At 26.8% G+C, this 20713-nt stretch overlaps 1 protein-coding gene across 1 annotated transcript in view; it reads right to left on the bottom strand.

Moving 5' to 3' along the window:
* The window catches only part of LOC107397428 (uncharacterized protein), a 35682-nt gene that overhangs the window by 539 nt on the left and 14430 nt on the right, over positions 1–20713 (bottom strand). The window contains exon 3 of the mRNA XM_064354741.1: positions 5788–6219. Within this exon, the coding sequence (XP_064210811.1) occupies positions 5788–6219 (432 nt within the window). The remainder of the gene's footprint in view (positions 1–5787; positions 6220–20713) is intronic.

The raw sequence follows: 20713 nt of genomic DNA, 5'->3' as shown, positions 1-20713 counted from the left end.
TCTATAGAAAAATGTCAAGAATGAATTTTCAAGAGAATTTAGTGAAGAATCTAAACTCAGAGCTAAGGAAGGATTTAAAGATAAATTTAGAAAATAATTTATGACAATATCTAATAATAATAATAATAATAATAATAATTTATTCGTTTATCGTATCTGAATACACAGAAATTAAACACGTCAAGTATGGATACTAATTACGATACTATTATAATATAATTAAAAATAATAAATATAAATATAAACATATCAGTTAAACAGATAACAAAATGGAGAAAAATTTCATAAAAAAGGTATAAATTACGAATAGAGAGACAGCTAGATCGCGAGGGAACTAGATAAAAATTCATTTACACTATAATAACATTTATTTATAAAGTACCTTTTAATAACGGTTTTAAAAGCATTTAATTTAAGAGACTGTGTTTGGACTATTATAAAGATTGAGGTTTAATGTATTTCTAACCGCACTGCTACTTCTGAAACGGGGTGGCAGAAGTAGTTGTGCAGATCGTGTGTAATGATTATGAAAGTCTACATGTTTATTGAAATTATGGGATGATTGGTGGATTTCAAGCAAAGAGAAATAAATATATGTTGAAGCAAGTGTCATTATGTTAAATTTTATGAACCACGGTCTACAAGAATCATAGCGGCTAATGTTAGCTATGACCCTAATTGCTCTTTTCTGAATTTTAAAGATTTTATTACCGTGAGAGGCATTACCCCAAAAAGTCACTCCATAGGTTAACTGTGAGTGAAAAATTGAATGGTATGCAGTTAATAAGCATTCTAAACTTAAAACTTTCTTTAATTGTCGGATGAGATAAACTTGACCAGATAGTTTTTGGCATAGGCTTTCAATGTGAGAACTCCACTTTAGAGCTTCATCCACAACTACACCCAGAAGTTTAACATGGTTGCCAGTTATATTATTATTGTTAAAAGAAAAGTCAATGTGCTGTGTCTTATCTGAATTTACCACCAAGAAGTTTGATGCGAACCACGACGTTACTTTGTCTGTCAAAGTTTGCCTGCTTAGTTGAAGAGAAGTTTTATCTTTACCTGATACTATAAAGGTTGTGTCATCAGCATAAAGAACACTTTTAAAAGGAACTAAATAATTACAAAAGTCGTTTAAATATATTATAAATAAAAAGGCCCAAGCACGGAACCCTGAGGTACGCCGTGAGGGTTTAAACACATATCTGATTTATTGCTACCTATTGTAACCATATGTTTTCTGTTACTTAGATATGATTTAATAAAATTGTTTGGTTTGCCTCTAATTCCGTAAATCTCTAGTTTTTGGATAAGCAGGTCGTGTCACACTATCAAAAGCCTTACTTAATCCAGAATGGACAAAAGAAAATAGAAATGAATACAGAGAAATCCAGATAGGAATCTAACAAAGGAGCTAAAGAAAACACAAGAGAATAACTTTGAAAAAAAATGAACTTGACATGTTGATTAATTAGTATAATTAATCGTTCGTGATAATTATTGAGGTTAAAATAGTAAGAAAAATAGTGAGAAAGTCCGGACTTGTACAATTTTTTTTTGTTAAGTCGACGTTTCAAGTTTATCTTTTAACTCTTATTAATGACTCAAAACATTTTTCGTAAAAACATTTTTCTAAGATAACTCTAAAATTAAAAATTAAAATTAAAAAAAAATTTACAAGTCGGCACTTCTCCAATTAAACCCTATTTAAACCTCAAGAAAATAACTGAAAAAATTTTTGGAAAAGAATCTAACAAAAAATTTAAAAAAGGATTAAAAGAAATGTAAAAAATCTTAATGAGAATTATCATAACAACTTAGTTAAGAATCTAGAGGAAGTTGTAGACCAGAGTTTAAAAAAATCAAAGAAAACATCTAAAGAATAATTTATAAAGAAACATCAAAGGCTGGTTTACAAAGGACTTACGACTTCTTAAATAAAAAATGTTAAGAATTTAGTGAAAACTCTAAAGACAATGAATTTAAAGATAAATTTACAAAGGAATATGTGAAAAATTTAAAGACAAGTCTTAAGAAGTTTACACAACAATGTACTACAGAAAAAAAAAACAATGTCATAAATTTAGTGGAGACTCTAAAGATAAATCTAAGAAAAAAATTAAAGATAAATTTTGAAAATAATTCATGTCCAAACGAGCGTGAACAAAAGAAGGTAGAAAAAAATATAGAAAAATCCAGAAAGAAATCTAACAAAAGAGCAAAAGAAAACATAAGAGAATAACTTAAAAAAGAGTATGAAGAAGAATCTAACGAAAAATCTAATTACAGAACTTTGTTAAAAACCACTCATAATTCTTATTAAGATTAATTAATTAATTAAATCTGAAGAAAAATCTATTACAAAAACCTAAATAAGAATCTAGAGGAGGTTGTAGACCAGAGTTTAAAAAATCTAAGAAAAAATCTAAAGAATGATTTATAACAAAAATCCAAAGGCGGGTTTACAATGGAATATGTGAAAAATTTAAAGACAAGTCTTAAGAAATCAGCACAAGAGTGTACTACAGAAAAAAATGAAAAATGTCAAGACTTTGGTAGAGACTTTAAAGACAAATCTAAGGAAAAATTTAAAGGTAAATCTAGGAAATAATTCATGACAATATCCAAACGAACGTGTACAAAAGAAAGTAAAAAAGAATATAGAAAAATCCAGAAAGGAATCTAACAAAGGAGCAAAAAAACACAAGAGAATAACTTAAAAAAGAGTATGGAGAAGAATCTAACGAAAAATCTAATTACAGAAAACTAAAAGATCTTAATAAGAATTATGAGTGATTTGAAAGAAAATCTGAATCTAAAGAAAAATCATATTACAAAAACTTAAATAAGAATCTAGAGAAGGTTGTAGACCAAAGCCTAAAAAAATCTAAGAAAAAATCTAAAGAGTAATTTATAAAAAAAAGTCAAAGGAGGGTTTACAAAGGAATATGTGAAAAATTTAAAGACAAGTCTTAAGAATTCTACACCACTAATTAAATGAAAAATGTTAAGAATTTAGTGGAAACTCTAAAGACAAAGAATTTAAAGATAAATTTACAAAGGAATATGTGAAAAATTCTGAGAGAAGTCTTAAGAAGTTTACACAAGAATGTACTACAAAAAAAAAACAATGTGATAAATTTAGTGGAGACTCTAAAGTTAAATCTAAGAAAAAATTTAAAGATAAATTTAGAAAATAATTCATGACAATGTCCAAACGAGCGTGAACAAAAGAAGGTAGAAAAGAATATAGAAAAATCCAGAAAGAAATCTAACAAAAGAGCAAAAGAAACCATAAGAGAATAACTTAAAAAAGAGTATGGAGAAGAATCTAACGAAAAATCTAATTACAGAACTTTAAAAAATCTTAATAAGAATTATGAGTGATTTTTAACAAAATCTGAAGAAAAATCATATTACAAAAACTTAAATAAGAATCTAGAGGAGGTTGTAGACCAGAGTTTAAAAAATCTAAGAAAAAAATCTAAAGAATGATTTATAACAAAAATCCAAAGGTGGGATTACAAAGGAATATGTGAAATATTTAAAGACAAGTCTTAAGAAATCAACACAAGAGTGTACTACAGAAAAACATGAAAAATATCAAGAATTAGGTAGAGACTCTAGACAAATCTAAGGAAAAAATTAAGGGTAAATTTAGAAAATAATTCATGACAGTATCCAAACGACCGTGTACAAAAGAAGGTAGAAAAGAATATAGAAAAATCCAGAAAGGAATCTAACAAAGGAGCAAAAGAACACAAGAGAATAACTTAAAAAAGAGTATGGAAAAGAATCTAACGAAAAATCTAATTACAGAAAACTAAAAAATCTTAATGAGAATTATGAATCTGAAGAAAAATCACATTACAAAAACTTAAATAAGAATCTAGAGAAGGTTGTAGACCAAAGCCTAAAAAAATCTAAGAAAAGATCTAAAGAATAATTTATAAAAAAAAGCCAAAAGCGAGTTTACAAAGAAACATGTGAAGAATTTAAAGACAAGTCTTAAGAAGTCCCCATAAGTGTGTACTAAACTAAGAAACAAGAGAGATATTAGAAAAAAATCTAGAAATGGATCCAACAAAGAGAAGTATTTTTAGAAACAAATTTACCATAAAAAAGTATGGAGAACAATTAATGAGAACGTTTTAATAAATAAGCATTTCACATAAGTTTCTAAAATACACTAAAACCTTAAAAAAACTAAAAAATTATGCAATAGTTAGTGATCTATAAATTTAGTAAATTTTGAGAAAAATTACTTTAAAAAAGATAGTTTGGATGTTTTTTATGATTCTTGACTAAAAAGTATACTCAAATTTGGAGATTTTGTAGAAGATTTGTCATGAAATTCACCAAAACGTTCGGGTTTCTGAGACAAAAACGTGTAAAAAAACATAAAAAGAATAAAAACAATGTCAAAAAAATGCAATAAACTTCAAAAAAAGTTAAAAAATAGTAAGAGTATATTCTTTTGAAATCAAAGCCAGTGAAGTAAATATAAGTAAAGTTACGAGTATATTTAAATAAGAGATTGTTAAAATATTTATTATTTTAGTAGTAATTGTTCTTTTGCTGTTTTTGTTTTTCCTACTTTAGTATTATTATTATTATTATTATTATTATTATTATTATTATTATTATTGTTATTATTATTATTATTATTTTGATTGTTCAGTACTTTTATTTTCATAGCAGTACTTTAAAAAATATATTATTTTCAGTTTTATTATGTTTTTGAGAGAAGTTGAGTAGAACAGCAAACTTCGCCTCTTCACATTTTTTTTATAATTTTATAATTACAGTAGAACTGGGTTATAACGAACACGGCTTTAAACGAAAGCTCAAACATAACCAACAAAATTGAAAGTCCCTTTAAAAATGTCTAAAAAATTAACAATTTATAAAGAGCTGTTGATATTTTTTATGTATTTTGATATCTTAAACTTGAATTTTTGACACTCTTTATTTATTGAAGGTAACTTTTCTTCCCATTTGTCTTATTATTTTATTATTTTATCTTGTTATTTATTTATTATTACATATTTCCTGCTTTCCAGGTTATACGTTCTGTAAAAACAAAATAAATTCATTAAATATTGGTTTAAAAAACTTTAATGTCTCACATTTTTTCTCTCGTTTTCTCTCGCTAATGAATTTCTTATTCCTAACATTTAGTATTAGAACTTAAAAACTCTTAAACATAAGTATAGGAAATGCTAATACAGATCGATGCAGAATTAAATTTTCCACGATTTAATGAAATAAAACTTGTGGCATCTCATTCGAAGACCCTAAAGTTCTAAAAACTTAACTTCAAACATTTGAGGTTTGTTATTCTTTTTTAAAAACTTGGAAACGCCAAAAAAAGGTCAAGGCATCCTCTTTCAAATGAGTTAAAAAATATTTCCAAATTTTGAAAATTGAAAAATTATCAATTTTTGAACTGGAAAGTGCAAATTAAAAAAAAACTAAAAAGTTAGGTATAGAGAAGGTTTATGAAAACTACCTTAAAATGACTCCAAAAACGCATTAAAAATATGTCTTTCCATTTAAAATAAAAAAGTTAATAGCGACTTCCGGTATAACCGGAATTGCCACCATCTTGAAAATATTTTCATTGAGCAGGACCTAAGAAATTATGGTTATATACAAATTTTCAGATGGCTATAATTATTACGACTACCAATACTTCTAATGTGCTGTTTAGACGGATCACCTTGTATACGTGATAGCAAAAAAAAGAAGTATTTCGTTGCAGACCAGTGTTATTGGACTTACTTGTGATAAGCCAAAAGCACCAAACAACTCCGTGTCCAAAACGTTCCATCTTCGTCAAATTTCTTCATTTCGGTGCTTCTTTTATTACATACGAAAACTTTGTAAATATCGTCGAACCCTCGTCCCATGATGCCCTTTTCCGTGTGCCCTAAATCAAAAGTGTGGCACAATTCGTGTAAAACTGAGCCCAAAGTTGTCGAAAAGCAAGCGCCCAAAGTACCACGGTAGCAACTATCATCCATGAATTTTGCTCGATCGATTGGTTTTTGATTGATAAAGTTTGGGATGACTTGGGAGATGTTTTCGGGCCATGTGTGGAGACAAGCCGAACCGAAAAGTGCCAAACCTCCACCGCCCAAAGCAACGTAAGCCTGGGTTATTTTGACGATTTCGTCATGAGTGAAATTTGGACGATATTTTTCGCCACAGTATCTACAAAAAAACACTACACAAAATTCGTTTTCATTTCATATTTTCATTAATAATATCAAAAATTGTGGAAGTTAAATGGCAAGTCAAAACAAGAAATCGTTTTATAATACTTAGTTTGCCATTTCAAAAAAAAAAAAAATTAATGACCCTAACTCAAAAATTTTTTTGTCTACCTACTTTGGTTTCACAAATTGTTTATTGTGTGTTTATTGTGTTGTATTGGCAGTGCTGGGCTAGGTGTCATCGGTCATCACTGTTATTCAATGTGTGATCTGTCAACAGCGTCAAGTCGTTTATTGATAAAGTCCGAATAATTAACACAATTAAGAGAAAGAAAATAGTTTAAACAGATTTTGATAAGTTAAACTAAACAAAAACAAACAAAAAAATAGAAAATAGAAAAAATAGTATATTGCACTTGTTTTATAAGACTTAATTGTGGCACTCATTCTATTGGAGCACGACGAAGGAGTGCAACAATAGAAAGTCTTATAAAACTTGTATAATATACTATACTCGATGCAGATTTGGCAATGTAATGAACTAAAAAAAATATTACTTCTGATAAAAGTGTCAGTATTCTTTAATATTTATTTCGTAATAGTTTAATCATAAGGATAAATAAAATGAAGAAGAAGAATGAATGAAATGTTTATATTCATTACTTAATTCGTGCTGTCAATAATCATTCATTTGATTCATGTTATTCATCCTTTAGATTTAAGGCTAAAGGAGACGACAGAGTTAAATCAAGTGTGCGACAAAGATAAGTAGTAATGAAATTTATTTTACTATTTTTAGCGATATTTATAACCCAGTTTTAAAGCGAAAAATGGAATTGAGTTTTTTAAATTATTAGAATTTGAGACAACGTAACACATTTTCGAAAAAAAATTATTTGATATCTGTTTATTAAAATTTTAAACAAATATTCATATTTAAAAAAAACGTGTAGGGGAAAGATGTACTGTGAAGATAGGATAATGATAATGCGTCCAAGAAACAAACAAAACTTTTAGTAGTTTTGAACGAAACGCGAATATTCATTTTACTTTGACAAAGACAGGAAGATGTGAAACACGATGCTAGTATTGTTCATCCACAGAATTATCCTATTAATTCTTTGAACCGGATTTAGTAAGCCTTCGATTGCCTAGATCATGACATCCTAATAAGTAAATTAAAAAAATACGGCATAAGAGGAATTATGTTAAAATTGATCACATCTTATCTTAATAATAGGTATCAGCAGGTCACAATAACAAAAAACAGTACTGTATATACATCAAATAAACTTCTAATTAAACAAGGTGTACCTCAAGGTAGTATACTAGGGCCTTTATTTTTCGTAATTTATATAAACGACCTATTAAACATTTTAACAGTCTCAGACAACAATAGTGCAGTTACCTTTGCTGATGACACAAACATATTAATTTGGGGTGAAAATATGACAGATACAATGAAAGAAGCAAAGATTTGCATGAATAAGGTAATAAACTGGACTAAAGAAAATAAATTAGTGTTAAATTTTGAAAAAACCAACGGCATTTATTTTGCAATATGTAATCACAAGAATACAGAGAAACCGAATAAAATTGTAATATCATCTAAAGAAATTGAATCAACAGAGAAAACTAATTTTCTGGGAATATGCATTGACTATAAGTTAAGCTGGACTAATCATATAGATAATTTATTAAAAAAATTCAACTCAGTACATTTTACAATACGTGTTTTAAAAAAATACATTAACATTGAACAACTAAGAATAATATACTTCGCAAATTTTCAATCATTACTAAGCTACGGTATAATATTTTAGGGGCAAAGTGGAAAGATATCAAAAGTACTTGTTACTCAAAAACAAGTCATGAGAACTATGTTTAACTTAAAATATAATGAAACTTGTAGGAACATCTTTAAAAGCAATAACTTTTTGACAGTAACTGGTTCATACATATATAGATTACTTTTATTTTTCTTTAAACAGAATCTACTATTTAAGTCACTAAGGACCATAAGTACAACACTCGCAAAGTAGACTTAGAGAATCCAAGACACAAACTCACGCTGACGGAAAAAAATTCTCATTATGCAGGAATAAAACTATACAATTGTTTACCTGTGCATCTACGCACACCATGTAATTTAAATTTATTTAAAAAGAAAATATTTGACTACATTTCGGATCTCGAATCATATACTTTAAATGAATTCTATAATAGACAGGTTTTTTGACTTATATATTAAAATTATTTTTATGTTATTGTTATTTCTGTGTATAATACTGACGTTTTTCGTATCAATTTTGTTACTACATCTGTATAAATTGATAGAAATAAATTATACATCAGCATCAGTTTTTGTTTTCTTTTTGAAGTAGTGTTTATTTGTTAGTAAGAAATTTTTATGTGTTCCTTGCTCAAAAACGGATAAATGATCAAAAGTTTGGAATAGGACAAAATCTGTTTTTCACTTTGGAAAACAATAGGTTAAATTTTAATTTATTTTCGGTAAAAAAATATTTTGTCTTGATGTCCTAAAGATTTCTGAGATGTAGATCGAGAAAGTTCAGCAAGAAGCAAATAATGTCAAATAACCTTGAGTTCCAATTTTTCTGGAATTAAATTCTTTGAAATACCTAAGAAGTATACCTGCTTCCCATTTTAAGAAAAAGCTGAAAGGGATCGGACAAGTCGGCAAAACAAATACAAACTACTCATAATAACCACCAGAATTTAGCGTTTGCTTTTAAATGTTCAATTTTCTTATCAATGAAGCATCCGTATGTAATTTTTTTTCAAAAATGTTTGTACAAAACATCATTTAAGCATCGTTTGTTTTAGAATGACAGTTTGGTTAGTTAATGTTTTCATATTTTTAATTTTATTAACATTACTATCAATATGTATTATTAATTCAATGGCAATAATTTTATTATGGAACTGTAAAAAAAATCCGAAAAAATCACATGCATAAAGAAAATAATAAAGCATTTTTGCAAACGCAGAAAAAATAGCTTTTAATAATAGTTTTAGTTATGTAAAAAAATGTATAAAAGAGAGACAAAACCAATCATTACTAAATGACTTCTAGATATCGGGGTTAAATCGGCCTTTCGAATCCCTAATTTTCATCAAATACACAAAATTTTCTGTAGGATTTTTTTATAAAGCTTGTTAGTATGGGTAGACCGCTTTTTCCAAAACGTAAAATACAGGCAAATGCTTCTCTGCTTAAATAGAAAACTCACAATTTTTTTTGTTAGTTACAATTTTTTTATATATAACTAAAAATATCTTGCTGGTGGCTAATACGTATACAGATGCTTCCAAGGAATGCCTTCCTCACTGTTCAACCATGACGGAACAAAAGATTTTACAAAATTTGCGTTTTGAATACATTTCCGGTTATCGAATTTTAAAAACAAAAATATATTTGTGATCAGCGAAAAATGGAAATTTGTCGCCCTACATTCGTTTTTAAAAATTTTTGTTATTATAAAAAATATTAATTTTGTTTTCAAAAATAATTCAAAAAAGAAAAAAACTTTACGTTGCTTAAAATTTAATGAAGATTCTATGTTCAAAACTTTTTTAGTTTCCGAAAAAAATGATTGGCTAAAAAGATAATTCAAAAATAAATTCCGCGCCATCTTGCGGCTTAGAAACACACTAAAACATGTTCCCTTTTAACCTTAGGGTAAATAGTTACTAATCCATTTTGATTTGTTTTTGAAATAATTTGATTTTTTTAACAAAAACACGCTTTTAAAAAAAATATTAAATAAAAACTAAGAAACTTGGGAAAGTAGGACTTTTAAAGAAAAAACTTCAAAGTCAAAGAATATATTTTTTAGCTTACTGCAATCAAGAAGATAAAAAAAATTAAGAGGTTACTGTTGCAAGTTGAATAACTAAAAAATTTTAAATGGAACGAACACCTGTTTTTTTATGTTTGCATCTAAAAGAACTTTAAATTGTCTCTCTTAAAACACTTGCTGATTACTCAAAATATATTTAACTTATTAAACATTAAAAAAATTATTAACCATTGTTTCGTAGTCGTAAAAGTGAAATTTTCAGCTAATATAAACTGTAATGATTGTTACCTTTAGATCGTCATTATTCGTCATTTATTGGAGTAAAATAACTTAAATTTCAATATTTTTGCCAAATTTTTAAATCCCTTATAACCTCCAACAAATAGTCTTTAGTGGAGTTATCATGATTATCGTAAGGTTTACTACGGTAACAACAAAGCTTATGAATAATGTGCTTTGTTGCTGAAAATAACTTTTAAAGTCTTTTTAGTCATTAACTTTAGGCATTTTTTTCAAGTTATCAACTTTTAGAACAATATTCGTATTTTTTCTATGTTCCTACTAAAATTGCAATGCGCTGAACAATTGGAACAGATTTAAGTTTAAACTTTTCCCTTTAAAGTGGTAAAAGCCCTACTTTTCTACATTTTTAAATAAAACGTATTTTTGTCAAAAAAATCAAATGATATCAAAAATTATGCAGAATCGACCAATACAAGTTTAAAAAAATTTACGGTGTTCCATTTAAAAAAACAGAACTTGAGTGTTTTTTTTTAATATTGGAACACTCTGTATACATACCGCAGTATTTATGTAATACTACGAGTATTATTTTTTGTTTTATTTATTAACAAAAAAGACTCAATTACATAGAACAGTTTAGCTAGAACGTTATATTAAAATTAATTATTATACTGTGTAAGCAAGAATGACTGTTTGAGTTGGCAATACTGAAATGTATTTTTTTGATAGAGTCAAGGCTATTTGGAGTTTTGAAGTAGTAACAACTTTGATGTTTTTGGTAACACTCCCTCAATATCTCACTTTCAATTGCAAAAATTCTGTTGCCAACTTAAACAGTCATTGTTGATTACCCTGTATCCACAAACCTCGTGCAAGACAAAAATCCCAAAAACTTGATTTTGTCGTGTCCTAAATCCGAATTGACAATTTCACGTCCTAAATAACTCCACAATTCTTCTTGTGTCATTTTCCAAGCATCACGAAAATTCAAACGACTATGAAAAATTTTACAATCGAGTGATTTGAAAGTTTTTCTACCGAAATTTCCTTCGTACAGTTTTTCGGCAATAACACTTTGTAACAGCTTAACACCCAAATTAATTCTTTTACAAGCACTGTTTCTATCGTTAGGTATAGTTTCTGGTGCTTGAAATGTTCCATCGTGTTGGTCACAAATTATGTATAGGGGAAGTACCGCAAAAACCGACTCCTTCTGAACATAATTCAAATTTAAAGTAACACCTGAATTACAATAATTCACAGTTATGGTGTTTTGACCAAGGTTTAATTCTACTAAAAATTTAAATTTGTTATCAACTATTTTGGAATTAAATTTTGTAGAACTAATTTTAATCTCAATTTCATCGATTTGTAGTTTTTTACACTTGTTATTTTCAACTGTTCCTTTAACTATTACAACGGGATAATTTACAGTTTCTTCGGTTTTAAAATTATTGATTGTTATTTCATGAGCGCATGACTAAAATTAAATAATTAAATATTTAAAAAATTAAATTAGGGGATTACCATTATTTCCTTGATGCAGATTTCTGTAATACTTAACAATTCGTACGCTAGAGGTCGCCACCTGCACTAAATCGAATTTTTAGCCAGGTAACCTCACTTATCACTCAATTAATTTTGATAACAGTAACAATACATCCTAAGGTTTTCTTCAAACAACACGAAACATCAGTTCTTTGACAACACTATTTTCACCTTACTTTACAAATTTGTGAAGCTTGGCGTAAACATTGAGGTAATCGCATGTGCTTTGGAAACCAACGCGGTATTTTTAAAAAATATTCGCAAATTATTGTGACAAACAAAACATATTTTTTAGCAACTTTTACTTTCTAAACAACTAGTATTATAATGTTAATGACTCAATAAAAAGCAAAAGTTATTTGTATCTGGGGAAAACCAAAGGTTTAACTTAAAAATTACATAAATGTGGAATAGAAATTTCTAATTGCAAACTTACTGTTCGATTGACGTCAATACTTACAAGAATTTAAATCTTAAATTCTTACGAAAGTATAATATTGACCTGAAGGAAAAGGTAAATCCACACTTTACACTAAAGTGCCTTTGAGATTGAAATTAAGTTGGCAACAGTCTATTATAATTTTCAATGTTGCCAATTATCAAATTTTTCTCATTCGTATTTGTCTTAGTAAATTTGTCCCCTAGCTAAAAATCGCTTTATTTTCACTAGTTTTATCTGAAAGTAGTTTAAAAATAATCTTATTTTGGCATACATTTCGTTAAATTAAGTGGATTGTTACAAATGTCTCGCTTAAAAACATACCAAATTATTAATGGACTTATTTTGACTTTTGTTTTATTTAAATAAGCTGATTTTTAAGGGTTTATTGTTTTGAAATGAATCAAGTTGTCTGAAAATACCAAAAATGTAAAAAGGAGCCAAATCGCAGATGAATAGTTTATGTCGACTTATTTTGGCAGGTGTTTTGTTTAACAAATAGTCTTTCAACCCCTCCTTTCACTTGACAATAATTTAATACGTTTTATTTTGGTCATTTTTTAACCATTCCTTACTTAACACGACTGAAATCATCTTAAGTAGTTTAAATCGTCTTATTTTGGCACTTGTTTACTTTAAATCGGTTTAAATAAATAAACAAATAAACAAACCAAATCTCCAGGGAATGTATTCACGCACATTTTTATTTAATTAAGGTAATTTTCTGTGATCATTATAAAATGAGTCAAATCACATAAAAAATTGCTTTATTGCGGCACGTGTTTTGTTTAAATAAAATATTTTTCACCATTCCATGCTTAAAACTGTGCCAAATCATATAATCATGTAAATACATTATACAGGGTGACCCAGCAGTGTGTAATCGGTCTATAACTTTTTTACTATTTGAAATATTACTATTCTGTTTTTATTATCCGATAGATCGACTGAAAGTCCACAAACTAAAAACATTTTTATTATACACAGGGTGTTGTATACAGGGTGGTGAATCAAAGTTATATTTTTATAAATGGAACACTCTATATATTTTTGCATAATTCAATTCTACGCAAAAAATAATGTAACTTTATATAAACTATTATGGGTCTATCTCTTTTCGTTTTGGAATTATTCAACATTTCGTTATAAAAAAGACCAATTTTTGAAAAATCACTGCAAAGTCGCTTATGAATATTTTCCGATAAATTTGCAACAGAAAAACTTAGAATACCTTATAGTTTTAGGAAATAGACGACTTTTAGTTAAAGCACGCAGATAATATACAGGGTGTGCCAAAACGCAAAAAGTTCAATAACTCATTTTTTTCAAATGGAACATCCTGTATTTTATTAAATGTGTCGATAGCATTTTTGATAAGCTTTCTAACGGTATAGGGTTTGCATAGCAAATTTAAAATATTTTTTGAGATTTTTCAAAAAAATATATTTTATTACAAGACAATATGTTAGCCTAGAATCTGATAGTCAACTGGTAATTAATTTTTTGATATGTATTAATGTGACTAATTACACAAGTAATCTAATTATTACCTGATACATAAATGAATTTCACTCATTAAGAATTATTAATAAAATAAATAAAAAATATATTTTTTATTTTTTTGAACACTTTAAGAAATATTGTAAATTTGCTATAAAAACCGCATATCAATAGAAAGCTTATGAAAAATGCAATCGACACATGTAAAGAAATACATGGTGTTCCATTACAAAAAATGAATTATTTGACTTTTTGCGTTTTGGCATACCCTGTACATTATTTCCGTGTTTCAAGTAAAAGTCGACTATTTCCTAACACTACAGGATATTCTGAATTTTTCTGTTGCAAATTTACCGGAAAATATTCATAGGCGACTTTGCAGCGAATTTTCAAAAATTGGTCTTTTTGATAACGAAAAGTTGAATAATTCCGAAACGAAAAGAGATAGACCCATAATAGTTTATATAAAGTTACATTATTTTTTTGCTTAGAATCTAATCATGCAAAAATATATAAGATGTTCCATTTAAAAAAATGTAATTTTGGTTCACCACCCTGTATACAACACCCTGTGTATAATAAAAACATTTTCAGTTTGTGGGCTTTAAGTCGCTCTATCGGATAATAAAAACAGAATCGCAATATTATAAAAAAGTTATAGACCGATTATGCACCCTTGGGTCACCCTGTATATTGACCTATTTTGGCATTAGTTTAGCTCGAATTTAGTTTAAATAAGTTGGCTTACTTACAGTGAAATCGTCTGGAAATATGTAGTTTAAATCGTCTTGTTTTCGTAATTTACTGAAAAAAAAAACACCTGGTAATTTACTTAAATACCTTAATTTTTAACGCTTTCTGGCTTTAAAATGAATCAAATCGCCTAAAAATTCCAGAAATCGCTTTCTTTTGGTATTTTGGCATTTTAGCATGTTTTTTGTTTAGAAAACTGTATTTGTATCACTTCCTACTTAAAAACCAACTATATAACTTGGAAATAATTTAAAACTTGTTATTTTAGTTAGTATTTAGCTATTCCTTTCTTAAGAACATCTGAAATCATCCTAGTTATTAAATTTATTCTGTTTGTTTAGTTGTCATACTTTAGTACACATTCATCGATACCTCGCTTAAAAACGAGTGAAATTGTTGGTAAATGGTTCAAATCATCTTATTATGGCACTTGTTTTGTTTTAATAAGTGTATTTTCAGCGATTACTTGATATTTATTTCTTTACTTTAGTATGACATTTATTTTGCTTAAATAAGAGGATTTTCAACGATTTTTTTGCTTTTATTTGAGTCAAATTGTCTAAGAAACACTAAAATTTCTCTCACTTGAAAAAACTTCATAAACTTCGGAAAATTGTCTACATCGTCTGGCACCTGTTATTGACGTTTTCTAAATTAACCATCTAAAAATTTATTTATTCACTTGAGTATGGAATTTTTAAACTGAAATTAGTTGATTTTTAACGGTTTCTTTCTTTAAAACGATTTGAATCGCTTAAAAATTCCAAAAATTGTTTTATTTTGGCATTTTGGCACGTGTTTTGTTTAACACATTGTGTACCAACTACTCCTTGCTTGAGAAACAACCAGCTAAGTAACTTATTTTGGTTAATTTTTAATGAAAGTTAAATTAAATAGTTTAAATTGTTAAATTTTGCCACTTGGTTTGTTTAAATAAGTATATTAAAATAAATTAGACCTTTTAGAAATTGGTTTTGGCACGTGTTTCGTTTAAATAATTTTCTTTTACCAACTCATTGCTTAAAAACGCGCCAAATAAGATTTTCAGTGAAATCAACTAGATTATTTGCCATATTACTTTACTTGGTTCTGATTAATAGATCTGCCAATTAGCTAATTATTTGTCTAAACTATTGTGAAACAACTATTTATTGAACTCACAAACACATCTATAATTGACAAAATATAGCAAAATATTATTGAGTTAGTTGATTGATAATGCGATAAAAATATTTTCATTGATTATCAAAACTATATGGTAATGGATACAAGTGTCCACTTTTGCAAATATTTTCAATAAACTATTGAATTACAAGAGTGACCAATTATTTGTTCTTATTTTGTGCCTACTGATAGAAATGGAGTTTGATAATTTTGGAATCAGCCTAAAAGACAGGTAATTTTACAATTCTGTGTCTTTTTGTTATTTCTAGTGTCAGACCCTGTATATACAAATATCGCGTGATAACATAACAACAAATAAAAATTAACGTCAGATGTGTTGATAATTTCGCAAAAGTCCCCAAATACGTGCGTGTGTATTTTTTTTTCTCATCTTCTACTATAACACGAATTGATAGGAATATTTGCATACGTGAAATTTTAAAATCATATTTTTAGAATCAATGACACAGTAAAATAACCAGTGTGAACTAAGGGTTATCTGAAATTTTTTTCTCACTGTGTATCTACAGGAACTAGTCACTATCTCCAAAAACGTGGTGTGAGTACTACAAAATCGCAATTACGTAATGCGATTTTTAATTGTACTAATCGTTATTTAAAAAATGTTTTTTGTGTAATTTTTTTGACCTTTAGTTTTTTCAAGTTCGCCATAATCTCTACAAGTTCTTTAACCCCAAAAATTCAGGCAATTAGAGCAATATTTTGCAATTTGTGCTTGTCTGCTAAGTGACGGTCAATTTTTACAAATCTCTTATCAAGCAAGATAAGTGTTAATACGAGATTACATAAAATATTACAATTACGCACAATTTATTCTAAAGTTATTTTATTATTGTAGGAAACAGAAATTGTTATTTATATTTATTAGGGGCCTTGACAATTAATATTATTTTATTTTTAACAAAAGCTAACCGATTTAGAAAATAACCAATAAAATGTTTTTCAAAATTACATTGTTATTCCCTGAAATAATGCAAACCTTTTGATGAAGAAGGTATAAGAAGCAGTAACATTGAAAATAAAACACATCCAAAAAAAATAAAAATGTTAAATATTAAAAAAATTATAAATAAAAAAATAAAAAACGGAAATTAAAAAATAAAATTTGTCAGCAAGGAAAGAATACAAAATAAGAAAGAATAAAAATTGATTTTTAAAAATAACTATATTTTTCTATTAAAATAAAAAAATAAAAAATTGATTGATGTTTAATTATCCGAAAAACACGTTGCAATAAATAATTCAGATCACAAAGGTTCTACTGTACAAGTCGCAATTTAAAATAAATTACAAAATTAGGAACGCATTAAAGATAAATAAAAACACATCATCGAAAATCGATGATTTATTCCGTAGGTAAGGTATTAATTATAATGGCTATGGGCTATAAGCTGGCAATAAATTATAAAATATATAAATCAGAATATAAATTGGATAATTACCATAATTATGTTTTAAAGTGTTTGTTTCAACAGAAATAAATTGATAATAAATATGGTGTAGTGTGGTTTATTGTGGATCATTATTTTTTCTTCGTTTTACTTAAATTTTTACTTTCACTTTTTAAATAAAACAACCAGTGGTTTATTCTTCTGCCGAATTAATAACATTTTACAAAATGTAATCTAAAAAAAACTATTATTTGTTTTTGGGTCTAAAATATTATTAAATTGTCTATCTAAAGACATAAAGTTTCAAATGTCTGAAGTTATTTTCTAAAAAAACATTTCTTTTCTTCTGCAAATTTTGTAAAAAACAAAATGAAATGTTTAAATGTTTAAATGTTTAAACATATTTTGGACATAAACCTTAATATTTTTTTAAGCATAATTTTGCTATAAGTTGATTGAAAATTAGATTATGTCAACCAGCTTTCAACCCGAGATTCATTTATTATCGAAACACTAATACTTTACAACAATCAATTTTGGTCAAAAGTACTGAGGAAGGTGCGTTATATATGTGCCTTGTTTTTAAATGTAAGTACGTTTTAGAGCTAAAATCTTAGTTTTTCCGAAATTACGCAAACCTTTAACAAATATTTGAATCCCAAATTATGCATTTTTAGCCAAAAACGCAATTATTTTACGAAATTTTGTTAAAAACAATCAAAAAGTACCCAATTATACTAAAATGGGTGTTTGAGCCTTGTTCAGTTGAAAATTAAGTTTTTTTTTCGAAAAAATGACCTAAAATGACGTTACCTGATCCTTTTTTGGTTGATTTAATGAATTTATTTTGCAAGAAATTATCAAAACAAACTTAAAAATCAAAAATAAATAGGAATTAATGTCAGTTTATTTTCTTGATTTCGTTTGCTTTTTAAAAATTTCGTCAAAATAAGCCAAAAAACCAGAACATTTGGTCGAGAATCATGTTCTGTTTTTGAGTTAAAGTTTTAGCTCTAAACTTGTGGTTAAAATATTACGAAAAATTACTAAATTTGATGGAAATTGTATGGTCTTGTAAAATAACGTCACAAAATCACAAAAATTAAATAAAACTGATGTTACTTTGCGTGTCTTGCTTGATTTCCTTCATTTTGAGCAAAAATTGTCAAAAATAAGTCAAAAAAAAACTCGAAATTTTTTATTAATCTCAAATTTCTTTCAATAATTTCAAATGGAATCCGTCTAAATACTTGACATCACAATTCAAATAGTAAAAAACCTTCAAACGACATTTTATGTCTTGATATAATCAGTTGCTTTTATTTTTAATTTTTAGTAAGAAATTATTCAGAAAAAAATTAAACACCTAAGAAGAAATAAGTTGCTAATTAAACCAAAAATTACATAATTTTTGATTTTTTTGAGTGTCTAGAATATTTCTCAGCTAGAAACGGAAATATTTGGAAAATTTATTTAAATCAAAACAAAAAAATCAACGAAAGTGTCTAAAATAAAATATAATTTATGTTTTTTTCGAGTGGTTAACACTATAAAAAAAAATTCGCAAAAACTGATGAAAAAATAATTAAATTTGATTCAATTTTATTTTACTTCAGTCAGTTAAGGTTATTTTTTAACCTAAAATTTGTTTATTTTGTGAAGAGGTACAAAAACGCGGCACAAAAGCACAAAAATTAAATGAAACTTTGCTTGTTTTAGAGTAGGTAAAATATAACATAAGTTATAACTTTTTTCTTTTTTACTTTCTTCAAGCTCCTAAACACGTTTTTAATTTTCTCACATAAATAAACCGAGCTGAAAAATTATCTAATGGTGTCAATACTCAAAAATAACATTTTCCATCTTTTGCATTTTATTAGCATGTTTTTCATGCAGAAACGTAATTACTTTGCAAACATTGTCATAAAAATACCAAAAAATTTGGAATGAGTTAATTAATCTTCATTTCGTTCATTAATTCCAAATGGAATCGGTGTTAAATGCTTGACATGATATTTTATCATTTACTCAAAATGTTAAATGTAAAATATCTAAAAAATAAAAAAAAACATTTTTAGTTCTATCTTCCAATCGATACTTAATGTTTTGAAATCATCAGTTCCTTTTTGTATTTTTCAAAAAAAAAAAAATGAAACGCTTAAGAAGAAATAAGTTGCTAATTAAGTTTAAACTTACATCATTTTTTCCTTTTTTGAGTGTCTAGCATAATTTTTAGACAGAAATATACGTAAAATTTTATTGGAACCAAAACAAAAAAATCAACAAAAGTGTCTGAAATAAAATGTAATTTATGGTTTTTTTTCGATAGTTAACACAATGAGTTTTTCTATAAAAAAATTTCGTTAAAACTGACGCAAAAATGATTAAATTTGATTAAATTTGATATATTTTTTACCATACTTCAGTCAGTTTAGGTTGTTTTTTTAGCCTAAAACTTATTTATTTTGTAAAGAGGTACAAAAACACGGCCCAAAATCACAAAAATTAAGTGAAACTTTGCTTGTTTTAAAGTAGGTAAAAAATAACATAATAGTTATAACTTTTTTTCTTTTTTACTTTCTTCAAGCTTCTAAACACGTTTTTAATTTTCTCACCTAAATAAACCGAGCTGAAAAATTACCTAATGGTGTCAATACTCAAAAATAACATTTTCCATCTTTTGGCATTTTATTAGCATGTTTTTCATGCAGAAACGTAATTACTTTGCAAACATTGTCATGAAAATGCCAAAAAATTTGGAATGAGTTAAATAATCTTCAATTTCGTTCATTAATTCCAAATGGAATCGGTGTTAAATGCTTGACATGATAGTTATATCATTTACTCAAAATGTTAAATGTAAAATATTTAAAAAATAATAAAAAAACATTTTTATTCTATCTTCCAATCGATATTTAATGTCTTGAAATCATCAGTTCCTTTTACTATTTCTTAGAAAAAATATGAAACGCTTAAGAAAAAATAAGTTGCTAATTAAACGAAAAATTACATCATTTTTGCTTTTTTGAGTATCTAGCATATTTTTCAGCTAGAAACGGAAATATAAGCAAAATTTTATTGAAACCAAAACAAAAAAAATCAACAAAAGTGTCTGAAATAAAATGTAATTTATGTTTTTTTCGAGTGGTTAACACACTGAGTTTTCCTATAAAAAAAAATTTCGCTAAAACTGAAGAAAAAAAAATTTTGATTAAATTTTATTTTACTTCAGTTAGTTTAGGTTATTTTTTAACCTAAAACTTGTTTATTTTGTAAATCACAAAAATTAAATTAAATTTTGTTCGTTTTAAAGTAGGGTAAAAAATGACATGACTTTTTTTACATTTTTTAAGCTTCTAAACACATCTTTAATTTTATTGTTTAAGTAAACCGGGCTGAAAAACTACCTAATTGTGTTAAAACTCAAAAGTAACAGTTTACAACTTTTGCGTTTTATTAACACGTTTTTAATGCCGAAACGTAATTATTTCGCAAAAATTTTCATCGAAATGCCAAAAAATTTCGGAAGGATTTCATCAATCTTCAACTTCGTTTATTAATTCCGTATTAAATGCTTGACATAATAGTTTATCATTTATTTAAATTGTT

This window comes from Tribolium castaneum, chromosome 2 (assembly GCF_031307605.1).
Source record: "Tribolium castaneum strain GA2 chromosome 2, icTriCast1.1, whole genome shotgun sequence".
NCBI lineage: Eukaryota > Metazoa > Arthropoda > Insecta > Coleoptera > Tenebrionidae > Tribolium > Tribolium castaneum.
This window is presented reverse-complemented; position numbering and strand designations above follow the sequence as displayed.